At 35.8% G+C, this 15,726-nt stretch overlaps 1 protein-coding gene and 1 non-coding gene across 3 annotated transcripts; both read left to right on the plus strand.

Moving 5' to 3' along the window:
• Positions 1–1,266: 1,266 nt before the first annotated feature.
• Positions 1,267–11,398, plus strand: LOC103707940 (probable pectin methyltransferase QUA2). Of its 2 annotated transcripts, none has more exons than XM_008792665.4 (9): positions 1,267–1,620; positions 2,049–2,677; positions 2,767–2,896; positions 4,868–5,108; positions 7,133–7,355; positions 7,450–7,619; positions 7,775–8,078; positions 8,953–9,091; positions 10,837–11,398. In XM_008792665.4, exons 2-9 carry the CDS (start codon positions 2,061–2,063, stop codon positions 10,990–10,992), a joined length of 1,980 nt encoding a protein of 659 aa, XP_008790887.1. In that variant the 5' UTR covers positions 1,267–1,620; positions 2,049–2,060; the 3' UTR covers positions 10,993–11,398. The 2 variants fall into 2 exon arrangements, with proteins under 2 accessions (XP_008790887.1, XP_008790888.1); XM_008792666.4 differs by having other exon boundaries at positions 1,269–1,620; positions 2,053–2,677.
• A 2,707-nt stretch (positions 11,399–14,105) lies between these two features.
• TRNAY-GUA lies at positions 14,106–14,193 on the plus strand. The gene is given in 2 exon segments: positions 14,106–14,142; positions 14,158–14,193. It is a non-coding gene; the product is annotated as a tRNA-Tyr (tRNA).
• Positions 14,194–15,726: the final 1,533 nt, after the last annotated feature.

Consider the following 15,726-nt stretch of genomic DNA (forward strand, 5'->3'; position numbering starts at 1 on the left):
CATGTATCCAAACTTATCATTTTTTTTCCATCATCTTCACTTTTTACCTTCTCTTGGAAGCAATAATAGTCACCTTGGGATTTCCATGGCTATCACTATTCATTTCCTTTTTCATTAGAGAAGAAGAAAATTAGATTTTTATTTTGTAATTTCAAACGAATAATATATTGAAAATCTCCAACCTTACCCTATCCAATTGGGGGCCCACTTACCTATCCATTTATTTAACCAAAAATCCGCCGGAGCCCACTGTTTGAGTAGCCGGTTTTTATTTCTTATCTAATCATCTTTGCCACTACCCACTACCCACCAAAAAATCCAAGCACAATTGGTTTTATGACGTGCTCCAGTGGCCTGCATCATATAGCCTCCATAACTTGAAACTGAGTGATATTACCACTATGTTATCGAATCTAATTAGTCTAATTGTCATTTAATTACTTTATGTATTTTATTTGTAACGTACCCATGTATTTATAAAATACGATACCGACTTGGTTGATCTACGCTACTTTGATGTTGGGAAGCTTTTTTTTCTTTCACCAAACATACAGTTTTTTTATTCAAACATCAACAAATAATAATCATAGTAATTGAAGCAATTAGAAACTCTTTCTGTTTCTCTTTTCTTTAGAAATGATTATGATGGCTGCAAAATGAATTCAAATGCAGCATTGTCATGACAATAAACAATAATAGGCACTATTGAAAATTTGGATTCTCTCTCCAATATTTATACCCTTTCATTTTTATATTAAATAAATTTGATTTCTATAATAGAGGAAGGGCACTGCACCAATTGCTAGTTCACATTACCACAAGATGATTAAATTTGATTATTAGTATTAAGTATATGTTAATGCATAGCTGGCCAGAGATAAAGTATGAATCTATTGTTTCTAATTTCTCGAAAACTGCAAAGCAAACTCTCCACCTAAAAAATATAGAGAATACCGTATGGTGACCAAATCAGATCAAATTTATAAAGTAAACCTAACATAATTATCATTATATTACAAAATTATTATACTACGTTAAAATTATATGTAATTATGTATACCTTGTTGTGAATTCCCTTAAAAAATGTATTAATGTGATCATGTACCCTCAAAAGGTGTCAAAGTAGCTCCATTGATCTGCCCCACTTAAATACTTAATACACTGCTTTCCCCCGTCATTAAATACCGTATAGAATAAAATAAACCTTGTCACTCTGGAAATTTTGCACCATTCCTTTCTATATAATAAATTCTTTTGTTTGGGACGCGGATCCGCTTGGGCAGCGGTGAAGAGGCTCGTGAGGGAGCGAGAAAGGGAGGGGAGCTCAGCACTAGAAAGCGAGGGAGGGGAAACGCGGCCTCCTCTCCTCTGTCCTCTTCTCCTCTCTTCCGCCATTTGTTAAGAGGGTGGAAGAAGAAGACGAAGCGGGCGAAGAAAAAGAGGAGGAAGAAGAAGAGGAACAAGGTAGCCAAGTAGTCTGGGAGAAAACAAAGCAGAAATCCAAGTGTTTTCACAGGTGGTAATGGTGGAATGTCTCTGTCGGGCGAGCTCCCGAGATCCCCAACCTGAGAAAGCTGGGATTTTTTCGGTACTTGCTTCAATTATCTTTGAGATTCTCAGGTAAAGATTCCTCTTTTCCTTGTTTAGTGTCTTCATTTTTGCGTTCATGTGGTGTCTTGAATGAGAGGTTGGGCTCCGTTGGGAAGTAGGAGTTTTCATGCATTGCTCGGTACTTCACCGAACTGGAACTCATGTAGGAGAATTCCCCTTCTGAAAAAGGTCCCTTTGTTCCTCTCTTTTGCCGTGGAATGGGGTAGATGGGACCATTCGTTGGCTATTATTGTGCTCTGGTTGCATGGCCAACCGAACCTGTCTCTCCATGCCCCATTTTCTCTTATCTCTCCACTTCGCGTTAAGCCACTCTCCCTGTTCTGATCGTAGGAAGGAAGAAGAACAACTTGGCCTTCTTAGTTTTTTGATTTGGTTGAGGTCTTATTGTGTAAGGTGAGTTTTTGATCGTCGATTTGGTTGAATGCCGATTGGGGCAGGCAGGAGGGGCGATGTCGAGGCCGCTCTATCGTGGGCTGTCCGGTGGGGGACGGGTCGGTGGTGGCCATGACCTGTTTGATCAGAATTACAAGGTGAAGGATTCTTTGGAGAATGGATTTGGCCACGAGGCCACTTGCTCGGGCAGAGTAGCGAGAAGCCGGCCAAGCCTGACATTTTTGCTTCTTAAGCTGGCTTTAGTCATCGTCACCACCCTCGCACTATCGGGATCGCTCTACTGGGCTCTCTCCATTTCCACCTCCTCTCCCCACAACATTTATAACGGCTACCGACGGCTCCAGGAGCAGCTTGTCGCCGACTTATCGGATATTGGAGAGCTGTCACTCGGCAAAGCAAGGTTGAAGGAGTTGGAATTCTGCCCACCGGAGTATGAGAACTATGTCCCCTGTTACTACAATATCTCAGAGAGTTTGGATTTGGGAGATCATGACACCCCTATTGAATATGAGCGTCTATGTGTTCGAGAGTCTGCGAAGGATAGAGGCTGTTTGATTCTGCCACCAAGGAATTATAAAATTCCTCTTAGGTGGCCAAGTGGGAGGGACTTCATTTGGAAGGAGAATGTGAAGATCACTGGGCAAGAATTCTCCTCTGGGAGCTTAACCAAGAGGTAGAACTTTTGTTTGTTTTTTCCATACTAGATTGGATTAATCTTGTGTTTTTGTTCAATTTATGTGGTTTTTAAGCTGTGTGATTTAGAATGATGGTGGAAGAAGAGCATATCTCTTTTCACTCTGACTCCCTTATGGTTGATGGAGTGGAAGACTATTCGCATCAAATAGCTGAGATGATTGGGCTGAGGAATGAATCTAATTTTAATGAAGCTGGGGTGAGTATAATTTTGCTCATCACCTCTAACTACTTATTCTTTACTAATAGCTAATTTATTTTTCACATATTTATAATTGGAGAAAGTGATAATTAAGGAAATAACAAAGCATACAGTATTCATGAATGTAAAACATTAAGTTGACAAAGCAGCTCTGCTCAACAGTATATGTGCTTTAAGTTGCTGTTGGTTCTTGTTTCAGAATAATACAAAAAACAAAGCAGCTCTGCTTAACAGTAAAACAAAGCAGCTCTGCTCAACAGTATATGTGCTTTAAGTTGCTGTTGGTCTTGTTTCAGTATAATACAGAAAACAAAGCAGTTCTGCTCGACAGTATATGTGCTTTAAAGTTGCCGTTGGTTCTTGTTTCAGCATAATACAGAATATACTTTATACAAGGCTGTAAGAGAACTATGTTTTAATGATGCTGTTTCTTAAAGGAGGCTAGTGTATGAAATGGATAAGATACTTAATTTGGTGAATCGTTAAGGGCTGTTCTTTAAAATCTCAATTTGGTGCATACTGCATAGAATTCGTGCCTTTGGGATAATAAATCATAGTGATATTTTCCCCTTCATTTACAGATCACCGTCACTTTCAACACTTAGAACAAACTGTTTCATTATGCTTATATTTATGCTTTTTTAGAATGGGTTGCAATTCCAGCTGCATAGTTCATGGAATTTAGATCATCATCGAAGAATTTCTTCAAATTAAGCTTTCTGTTGCTATGAGTCATGGTATTATGTTGTTTTTAGTATTCAAGTAAGGTATTCCAAATTAGCATATTGTTTGTGACATTAGCTCTGCCATTTTATTGATATCAAGCTTTTGTTTCTTAGAACATTTTGATGTCAGGTTGAAAATAAACCTTGAATACAACATTAACTTGAAAGTCATTCTGGCCTTGAGTTTGACAGGTGACTGTTTCATAATGTTGCCTATGTCTAAGAAGCTCAGTAGAACCTCTAAATTATTGAAAATTTTTATTTTATTTTCATCCCATGGGCGGAAGTTATTTTATCTTGTTTTTAGGAAAAAATCTTAATTATCTAACACACGGCAAACGTTTCTGTTTATTTTTTTTTTATTCTGCTCATTTCTTTCCTTATATTGCACTTCTTTCAAAGTTTCCCCTGACACCTTGTTTTAAAATTTTCTGATCTCATACTCAAGAGATCCAAATTTTGCGCCTTTTTTTTCCAAATAATACAATTTTCCCTTTCATTCAGTTCCAAGCCTGAAGTTATATGACTTGTTTACAAGTTGTATGGATATGTCAGAATATTGATATCTACAAGTATTGCTGCTGTTAAATAATCAATGATCTCTTGCATGTTTTTGTGAGATTCCATGTATTTCTTTATGTGTTAAATAAGAACAACTTATGTCTTAATATCCATGCACAGGTTCCAAGTTGATAAAATAAGGCTTGTTGTATATGTTTATGCTAATATCAATATAATTATCATTAATTAGTTAGATATCATTTGCTATTTTTTTCGTCAACCAGTCATATCATGTTGGTGCATTTCGAGATAATTTGGCTGACCTAGTTCCATCTTTTGTGATCATTGTATATTAGAACAAGTCATTTGCAAACTTGATTTTGTTTAAGTTAGACTGGGAAGAAACCCCATATTTTTTGTTCTTTCACCTGGCTGAAGTATCTGCCTGCACCAACCAAAAAAATCTTTAAGCACATTCATGCGAAACACTTGTTCCTTCTGATCATTATTTTTTGTTTTGCAATAATTAGTTTCTTCTTCTCAAGAGGAATGCTCAAATAGTTTTAATGAATCAAATAAGCAATCATCATCAACATCTGCATCCAGATTTTTGTTTGTAAACGAATTTTATTTGATAGAGATAGAACTTGTTGGCTATAGTTATGGTAGTGATGGTTCATCTTTATTCTACTCTGTCTATTCGGATATAACTTATGTCCTATGTCTGACTCTAATGTTGCAGGTAAGAACTGTCCTGGATATAGGGTGTGGATTTGGTAGCTTTGGAGCACATCTTTTCTCAAAGCAGTTGCTGACCTTGTGCATTGCAAACTATGAGGCCACTGGTAGTCAAGTTCAACTCACTCTTGAGAGAGGCATTCCTGCTATGATTGGTTCATTTGCGTCAAAACAGTTGCCATACCCACATCTTTCCTTTGATATGTTGCATTGTGCAAGATGTGGGATTGAGTGGGAGAAAAATGGTAATTATTAATCAATCAAAATTGCTTAATTTGAGAATTTCCTTGAATTGTTATTGTTTTACTTTCTCTTTAATCCTGTATCTGGGTTCCAGAAGCTCTGATAATAGGACCAGTATTTCTTATTGTAAGCGAATGTGACAACGAACTAAAAAAATGTGCATCTTTAAATCACTGCTTAATCAAACAAATTCTTTTGTAGATATTTCCCGGAGCATTACTTTTACAATGAGTAAATGCATTATAAGAGGGAACATTCTAGTTGCCAAACTGTTTCTATAATATTCTGGTTTTTTATCAGCATACATAGGCAATGAAAATCAGTGCTGTATGATCAGTACAATGTATGGTGTTTGTTATGCTAATCACCACAAACTGTTTATAGGAACTTAAACATGTATGACAAATGAATGAGTGAAAAGAGATGGTTTTCTCAGCTTGGAATGATTGCATATACGAACTTTCATCATTAATTAGACATTTGAATGACCCAAAAACTTCTTGCTTGTATAATTGCATATTTTGAATTCATATTAATTGACTATATTTTCTTCCTTTTTAGTTACAGCAACATTAGTTTAGGACTTTACCTCACTATTTTAGGTATGATGGGCACTGGGCGCTAATTAAGTCATCATAGCCCACATCAAAATATATGGTTTTCCATTCTTAGTTATGCTTCATAATGTATTGTAGTATTGTACTTTTATCCTTTTAACGATCCTTTTTAACATCTCAACTGTCTGTCCATATGGGCCTTGAAAGGTCAAATAACGTGTCTCATACTGCTTGTTTCATAACAATTCTTCCATCACTATTATGAAGAAAAGTACACATACCTATAACATTAGATAGAAAACATAGAGAATCTTTTTTTTTTTTTTAAGGAAAAGGAGGTGAAGAAAAACTGCCACCCATACTATTGCAACCCCCCCCCCCCCCCCCCCCCCCAACTTTTTTAAGAGTAAAGCCCCAGTGTTACATGCATGGAAATGAGGATATAATCACATAAGTTTGAACAGAGCAGATATGAAAATGCTGTTGAAGTGTCTTACCAAGGAAGAATAGTTCACAGGTGTGTACAAGAGAGGTCGCATTGGGCCTTCCCTAAAAATTTGATATGGTCACGTATAGTGAACATTTGAGGCTGCAATAGGAGAGTAATGTGGATTTGTATCTTATGCCAAAAAACGAGAGGGAAAAGCCCTTTAAAAAATGATGATACTTGTGAGAAAGGATCTTGAAAATATTAAAAGCATATGCATGTAGAACTAAGTAGAGTTAAAATGGAAAATCTAGTGGACCCCTTAATACTTGGATTAGATTTGTTGTTAATTCATGTCATTTAACCATATATTACCTATATAACTAATGGATTGTAAATATTCTTTAATATGTGTCATTTTAGCAAAAGATGATATATTAAAGAAATAATTAATAAGAAGATATAAATAATTAATAAGAAGTTCAAAGCAGAAGATAAAGACTGAAACTGGATGATGGTGTGTTATGTCTTAGTGTATTATGCTTCCCGAAGTTTGTAAGTTGCATGGGGCATGGATCCTCAGCAGTTGTCTTAGAGAAGTGTTGATTTTTTGATGTCTTATTTTAGTGAAGGGATAAGGGGGAAAAGAAAGTAAAATCAGTATGCCGAAATTTTAACTTATGGTGATGGATTTAATTTACCAATTTCTTGCAAGCTTTCTTTTGTGTTCCTACACTGTCAAAACAATGGGTTGATATTGATGTGTTCTTTTCTTTTCATTTGAATGCAGAAGAGATTCTTATAAGTACATTGAATTTGATGTTTTATTCCGGAGCAATAAACTATGTCAAGATCCAAAGAAATGCATATACTCCTGTTGATTTATGCTTGATCTATTATTTTTGAATTGAACCGAGATTCCTTTTACTAAAAATCCCAGTACAACATCATAAACCTTTTTGTCTTTTTTATGTATTACAGGCCAATTTAATTTATTTATTATGGGTTGGTTTCTGACTTGCTGTTCATTATTTTGTTGCAGATGGTATTTTCTTGGTTGAAGTAGACAGACTTTTGAGGCCCGGGGGTTATTTTGTCTGGACTTCACTTATGAATACTCATAGATCTCTACGTGACAAAGAGAACCAAAAGAAGTTGGCAATAATTTGTGATTTTGCTGAAAATCTGTGTTGGGATATGTTGTCACAACAAGATGAAACAATTGTCTGGAAAAAGACCAGTAAAAATAAATGCTACAGTTCTAGGTATGCATTCTATGTCTATGTTCTTTGCAATTCTGTTAGTACACGACCAATGAATAGTCCTGATTTATCACAATACAACACATTCACTTTATAGGAAATCTGGACCTGCAGTCTGCGATAGAAGCCGTGATATTGAATCTCCATACTACCAACCACTCAATCCATGCATAGCAGGAACCAGAAGTCGGCGTTGGATTCCCATTGAGTATCGTACACCCTGGCCTTATCAGGCTAAATTGAACTTTACTGAACTTGATATGCATGGTATGATATATTATTTAGAAAAAGAAAAAAGATTGTAACTATTCTTCATGTCTATATGCAATTGCTCAATAATATTACGTCAGTAATAAAATCTAAACCATCATTCATATCTGCATGACTGTTTAACTTATATTAACAATGTTTCCCTTCACCAGGTGTACACACAGAATATTTTTCCGAGGATGCTGCAAACTGGAAGTCTTTGGTTCATAATTATTGGTCTCTTCTTTCACCTCTAATATTCTCAGATCATCCAAAGAGACCTGGTGATGAAGATCCTGCCCCCCCTTTCAACATGGTCAGAAATGTGCTAGACATGAATGCTCGATTTGGTGGTTTCAATGCTGCTTTATTGGATGCTGGAAAATCTGTGTGGGTGATGAATGTGGTGCCTACAAGTGGCCCTAACTATCTTCCTCTCATTTTCGATAGGGGATTTATCGGTGTTCAGCATGATTGGTATGTATGACTGTTTCAGCCCACTAGTAATATGTTCTGCAAGTTATTTGCTGTCTCATACAGATACCTCCCTGTGGATGATGCATAATCTGATTGCTGGTTCTCCAGCTTTTATCACCTTATCTTTTACATGAAAAAAATGTTTAACAGAAATCCTATGGCAACTCTCTCCACTCCGCATCCACCTCCACCTTGCCCGATTCCCTTATGCACTTGTTGTCATCTTTCCTGTAGAGCATCTGTTAATGAAATTTGCACTCATTTAGTTTATGCTGGATGATATTCAATTTGTTGCCATCTTTCCTGGAGAGCATCTGTTAATGGAAGTTGCATGCATTCAGTTTATGTTGGATGATATTCAAAGCAAATGCATGCATTCAGTTTATGCTGGATAATATTCAAAGTGCAATTAAAAAACTCTTTCTTTTGTTTCTTAATACACATCTGTCGAATAATCTGTTTATAATCCCTGCCAGTACGTCTTAGAGGGAATTGTTTGACGTAGTCTTCTCATCTTCTCCTGGTCTGGTTGCTTCAAAACTTTAAATTATTTTTGCCTGACATCTTTGTGCAACTTCTGAGTTTTAAATTATTCGTTCAAAGTCATCCCAGATAGTGCTTGTTAGTTTTGGCTATCATTATGTCTAATCTTTCTATAGATGCTATATCTTTCTAGAATTGAGTTTCTTAACTCAATTATGCCAGAATATCAAGCACTCGGATAGATATTTAGAAAATAATATTCATGTCAGCTTGCATGCTTGTTCGAAAGAGTCATTTGGTTCCATTAGATTTTTTTTATTATGTCGTAATTCCATCTATTCTATTAATTGTTTTCCATATTATTCATAAACATATGACTATCTTTAATTAGGTGTGAAGCATTTCCAACATATCCAAGAACTTATGATATGGTGCATGCTGATGGATTGTTATCACTTGAAGATCATCAGAAGCACAGATGCTCCATGCTTGACATATTCTTGGAGATTGATCGCATACTACGGCCAGAGGTTGAAAATATTCAAGCTTCATCTTTTTTTTGTTGGTTGATAATCAGTATGCATACTGTTGTTTGCTGCAACCTTCATGTCACAAATTTCTCGCAACCAGACACTTTAGCCAAAAATGACTTCTTAACCTGGCATTTCAACTAGATAACTATTTGTTAATATGAAATATTTACATTGTGCATTGTTGTCTGTGCTGCATGAATAATGATACCTTCAAACAGTAAGGCATTTGGTGCAATCCACAATAAACATTTCAACAAAAGTTTGATCTCTGTGAATTTTGATTGTTGCCTTGCTATAATTCATGGTGAAGATCTTATATTTATTACTGTTGTTCATATGGGAAAAAAGATCTTAACGAAATATCTAAGAAATAATGTTCTTCTGCATTCTTGAGCCAAAAACAGAAGTTCCATTGGTAAAAAAGTTCAAAAACAGAACTTGTTGAGCAGTCATAACCAACGGTCACAATTTTTTTAACAGGATATAAATCTAATTTCTCCATTGGATTCTGTTGATGTTCATATGGTTTTATCAGAAAGCGCTTCTTTGAATGCTCCTTGTATACCTGAGCTCAATTTTCGTTTCGCTTTTCCCTCCTGTTCCCACATTATTACCCTAGGTACCCAGGTCATAAAATTGCGACCAAGGAATATATCTGATTGCTCAAAATTGAAGTATTTAAATTATACCTCCACGATCTAGCATGGCTGATTTTGCAACACATCTATGATTAGAGCATCGTAATGTGTCATTTCTGCTTTTGCATCACAACTGTTTCAGAATAATCATTTGTAATATGTCCATCTTTCCAGCATGTCTCCTCCTTATCAAGTATGTATCATACAACATAACTGCTCTTGTTATTGCCTCATAAAACCTCTATTTGTGTTATATTACCATACAGCAATAATAATAATTAATAAATAGAAGAGAATCGTAATTCATCCAGCAACTCCGAGCTTACAGAAACACTTCCTGAAGAAGACCGTTAGAAAGCATTCATAATTCTCCAGCTACTATATTCAGGGGAAGATGCCATTGGTCATCTTTACAGTCCATTTCCCTACAAGCGTATGAATAACTACTGGAACATTATGGCCCCATGCAGTCAATCTCTTGTCATGTCAAAGTTGATCATAAATATATCTGCTCACATATCAGGGGAAGATATCGTCCGGTCATCTTTGCCAGTCCATAATAATTGTTGAAACGGGCTAAGAAACAAAAAGTTTAAATCTTCTGATGACTGCTTGCAGTAGTCTTCTTGGGAGTCAGATTTCTTGGTGATTGTTTTCTTTTCCTTTTTCTTTTTTGGGATGAATTGTTAATAATTAATCATTGCTTGACCCTGCAGTAAGGTTCATGAAGGTCCATCTAGTATTTGTGTACTTATCAGAAAACATTACCTTATAATTCTTGGAAAAGGTTAAATGTTGTCACTCTGATTCAGTTTCCAACAAATTGCATCTCTCAGATCTCTCTTTTTCGCTATGGCAAGTTGATATTTTAAACTGGCTTACGGAGATTACTAATGCTTCTTTTCTTTTTCCAATTCCTTATGCAAAATGTCATAGCCCCCATCATCCTCGGCAATTGGAGATTATGATCTATTCTTTTTCTGGCCAAATTTTCCAAAACTATTTGTTTATTTTAAATATATGTTGATAGCAATGTTTAACTTCTAAGATATGTGAATGCCCTTGTAAAACTTGCATTAACTGATGATGTTGATACACATGCAGGGCTGGGTGATATTTCATGATGCATCTCCTCTTATTGAAGCGGCCAGGTCTGTTATAACAAAGCTAAAGTGGGATATCCGCATGATGGAATTTGATGGTAACAGCGATGAGAAGCTCCTGGTCTGTCAGAAGCCCTTCTTCAGGAAGCAACAATAATGAATATGATTTACCAAGTCCCACATGGATAAGATATTTGTTATTTGTGGATGTTGGTTGGCATAAATTCCCTGTCAAGAAAGGGAGCATCAGGGAGTTGGAATACAAAAGGAGTTGAGCCCCCGCACAACCAAAAAAATTCTTCTATGAATACAATCTTCTACTCCTGTGGATCCGCAAGGTGTCCATAGGGCTTTGTAATTAGGCAAATGCATGCTGGAGAGCATAGGGTAGGTTAAATTTTCCACATTAAATCTTATTATAAGGATGCAAAGATGGAGCTGTGAAAGTTATCACATTGTCGAGAACAATACCGAATAAAGGAATGATGCTGCAATATATATGGGTTACTATTATTGCATTAGGTGGATAAATTCTTTTCTCCATTATATTTTTCCTTCTAGCAGTTCTTCATCTTCTATTTGTACATTTGTTCTGTAATATTGCTTATCTCAGTTCGCTATCTGAATCCTTCAGTGGTATTGGTTTTGAGATAAAACATGAATGCAGACATAATGCCATTTATAATCCTCTGGAAGCTGTCGGCCTCATCAATTGTCACACCATGCTACGTGCAAAATGCTAGTGCTTATCTCATTGCTCTCATATATTAATTAGTTTTCTCACCATGCCTAACTTTTCATATTTTAATTAATCCAGCTACACAATCTGTACATAAGCAAACAGACAGCCATTGGATTAACTGTGAATTGCATATGGAAACAGGTCATCTAGTCAATTCACCTAATTGTGTTTTCTAATCAAGTTTAGTCCCTAAAAGGTTGATGTTAGTTTGGTGGTCTTCTGTAATAATCTGCTCAACCTTCCATTAGACTTGGTATAAGTTTTCTGCTGTTCATCTTGCCCATTTTGATGGTTGTCTCTACTTGTCTTGGTTGATGATGACTAAGTTGCCGACAAATAACCTACTCAATTCTCTCCTTTCTCATGAACATTATTTTTCACTACTGTTCTGGCTTACTAAATTATTGTGCTTAGAGTTTCTTGATTTCACTAATACAGTCAGAATCTTCCATTAAAATGATAAATGACTGAAGAAACTCTTTTACTCCTAGAAGGAGAAGAAATTTATTTACCAGTCTCAGACCCAGGTGGAACAGGTGCCTGCAGTCATTTGGCTTCTGTGATGCGGCAGTTGGCAGCCATATTTGTTTTCTTTTGTTGTTGGTACAAGAGTCTCAATTGTTTTGGATGCCTTGGCATTCTCCTTCTTGGATTATATGATGCAATATGCATTGGAAGTCATAAGATTACTTTGTTTAATGCCTTGTCTATAGTCTGACATGACCCCAGAGAGAGAGATTCACTTTTTTATGGTAGCCTTATATGTAAGATTAGGGGGCTCCATTTCATGCACATGAATAGTTCTCCAGACTCCAGCCACTTGGTGAGAGGGGTTTGGTATAAATTAGAGGTCTCGGTGCAACCCACTGGTATACTTAAAGCTCTCATATCAACTCCGCTGATTAGTTAGTTCATTCCCAAATACAGGATTTGATTTTAGTGTCTAAAGATAATCAACCTCAAATCACGGCTAGCTGTTAATACTTTTTTTTTTCTTTCATGTTCCTATAAAGATAAAGTTGGCAAGCAGCAGTTTATTCATAAACACCCATCCTTAGAGGGTAGTTCATTTTCAAGTATGGTGTCAACTGTCTTCTCAGAAAAAAATTTAGTATTAGCCAAGTATCCTGCGCATTGGTTCATTATAATTGAAACATATGATATGGTATTGATGAAACATCTGCATCTGCGTATGATACAAGTACATAATGTGGTGTTCCTACTGTTGATTTGATAGGTTTTGTTGTTGTTGTTGTTGTTGTTGTTGTTATTGTTGTTGTGGTGTTCCTATATGCAATAGCTGATGTTCCTACTTATTTGCTTCAGTTATGAAGGGGAAATAAGTCAAAAACTTTCATCGATTAAGCACGAAGATTATGGGGTTAATCAGAAATGTGACTTGAGACCTTAAAATAACAGTTTAAACTTGAAAGATAGTTGAGCTAGACTGAGTTACATGTGTTCAGGCCATTTAGGCGTTATTTGAACGTCTGAATCTCTTGTTATCTTTATGGTACCTTTTTTACAAGGCTGGGAAGGGCAATGGGAGGAAGGGGGAGAGGGGAAGAAGCAAACAAAAAAAAAAAAGGGGGTGAGGTAGCTTTTTATTCTGAGATTTTAGAGACAAGAAAAATCACTCTTTTTAGAAATTTCAAAATAGTACGATTATTTTAAACAACAAATTCAAAATGGCAGGATTAGCAACCTTCCAGCCAACCTTCTTTCAGCCTCTACTTTCTTTCTTAAAGTGAACCAAGTCTAGTTCTTGGTCAATTTTATAATTAAGCTAAGCTATTTTCACCTTTAGAGGGGAAAAAAAAGAGAGAGAGAAAAATAAAAGAGCTTATATTTGATGAGATTATGAAATCTCCTAAAGCTTTCGTGTATGTACAATGTTATAGTTGAATTATTTTTTAATAAATTACATCATATGTTATTAAATTAATAGACAATAATTTGTAGTAAAAAAATAATTATTATGAAGATGGGTTATATATATGTTAATCACAAATTTAATCAAAAAAATTAATTAATTATATCTGAGTTTAATTAAACCAAGATTGAGCAAGCAAAATTAGAACCAATTTAATGTTAAGCAAATGCCTTGCTAATTGTCTTATCTCGACTTCATTTTGCCAATTTAAAGATTTTATAGAAAAAAATTTTACTACATATATTTATCTCTTCAAATTGATTCCAAATAGCCCTTTCACATAAGAAAACAATTATAACCGAATATTTTATACAAATTAAACAAAATAATTTCTGCTATCCAATTAGTCTCTTCCACTTGTTTTTGTTAGAACAACACAAATTCCTTTAGTTATTTGTCTCCCTGCTCCTTGTTTAAGTTTATAATATTAGAATAAACGGAGATCATAATCATATTTTAATTTTAAAACGATGTCAGTTATTAATCAAGGCTTAATATGTCTCATCCATCAAAATGTAAGTTCATAACGTTGAGGGTGGAAGGAAAAGTGTGTTGGAACTAGTTTTATATTTCTAGAATCCAGGATTTAGAGCCCCCGACCTTAGCTCAGTTGGCAGAGCGGAGGACTGTAGTCGTGTTCGTCAGACATCCTTAGGTCGCTGGTTCGAATCCGGCAGGTCGGAATATTGTTTTGTTTTCTTGGTCAGCGTGCCTTCTCCCCTTCATTGGTTTTTTCTTTTTTTTTTTTTTTTTTCTCTTTTTTAGGTGGGGGGGCATGCAACAAGCGCAAGGAGGTTGCAGACAGCATCTTGGCACTCCATTTATATGCCTCTTTCTCAATGTGGACTTAGACTTCTCTAACTTGGTGGAAAAATAATTTTTCCACCCATTTTCAATTGGCAGAAAAAGCTTTTTTTTACTAATTTTCAATCGGGGAAAAAAAATAATTTTTTCATGTTTCTTACGTATTTTTCTTACTCATAAAATGTAAAAATATTATTTCTATGAAAATTCTACTTTCTCATTGCTTCTTTTTAAAACTCCCAACTAAATAATTTTTTTTTTTATTAACCACACTCTTCTTTCTTTCGTTTTTTTTTAATTCTTTTTTTTTCTGCAAACCAAGCGCGTCCCAAGTTATGTTGGCTAATGCCGCTACTTTGTGCTGTTTCTTTGCGAGAATTGTCGTTGGGCTATTCCCTTCCCTATTACTAGGAAAGAAAAAAAGGAAAAAAAACTTACATGAATTGAAAAATTAGCTCCTACCTTCACTTAGAATTTCACGTTGCTTTGTTCTCTCAATTCAAATATTTAACATAAATTTCAAAAAAATTGATATCATCGTCTTCCATCTTCGTCACTATCACATAAGACTGGAAATAAGGTTGGGCTAGCCTGAGATCTATTGAGCTGAGCCGGCTTGGGTCAGAACTGTAGCTTGGCCCAAAAGGTTATAGGTTTGTTTTGGGCTCAAGTATTACATCCACAACTCAGGCCAACTCAAAACCTGATTCAGAGCCCAGCCCAACCGGAACCTACTTAACGTACTCCTTTCTAACTCCTCTCGCCCCACCCTCTGACCAAGCGACTGTTGCCACGGCGCCGTGAGACCACCATCTCCTCCTCCCCTCTCCCCACATTCTCTCCTTCAATGTTGGCACTTGGTTTTGCTCTTCCTCCACTTCCAAACCCCACCATCATGACACCGGCGAGGAAGCCGACAGATCAAGATTTGGACCGTGATCAAGCAGAATACAAGGTGTATGCGCCCAGACGACCAATAGAAGAAATATTCCTAAGTATTGATGACCATTGAATAAAGAGAGGAGCGCCAATATAAGCATGATGGATAAATGAAGGCCGATATGATATGATTATCAGTCTAGCAGTTGTTATATAGCAACCGTACTGGTGAATATGCAGGTGGGAGAACGACTGGTGTCAGTTATCAGAACCGCCAGAAATTGGGTAGCAACTATTAAAGTGGATATTTATGATATTTTAGTATAAATAAGTAGAATTTGTTCTTTGAGAGGTCCTTTCGATAATCTGAATAATGCATTTTATTTTATTTAGCTTATGCGCAGCTATTTACTTTAGAAGTAGTATTAATTTATATTTTTTACTGCCGAAGCTCAAGTTACATCTCTATTTTTATCAGAATCCATCTTATTCATATGGTTGTATGGCAATTGTAAAAGTTCTTTTAAGATTAA

The sequence above is a fragment of the Phoenix dactylifera genome, chromosome 15 (assembly GCF_009389715.1).
Source record: "Phoenix dactylifera cultivar Barhee BC4 chromosome 15, palm_55x_up_171113_PBpolish2nd_filt_p, whole genome shotgun sequence".
NCBI classification, from domain to species: Eukaryota; Viridiplantae; Streptophyta; class Magnoliopsida; order Arecales; family Arecaceae; genus Phoenix; species Phoenix dactylifera.

Bases quoted from the DNA above. Each gene is read 5' to 3' on its own strand.
- LOC103707940 (XM_008792665.4), top strand. From the start codon at position 2,061: ATGTCGAGGCCGCTCTATCGTGGGCTGTCCGGTGGGGGACGGGTCGGT. The intron at 5,109-7,132 runs GTAATTATTAAT...ATTTTGTTGCAG, and splicing joins GATTGAGTGGGAGAAAAATG to ATGGTATTTTCTTGGTTGAA. The intron at 7,356-7,449 runs GTATGCATTCTA...TTCACTTTATAG, and splicing joins AATAAATGCTACAGTTCTAG to GAAATCTGGACCTGCAGTCT.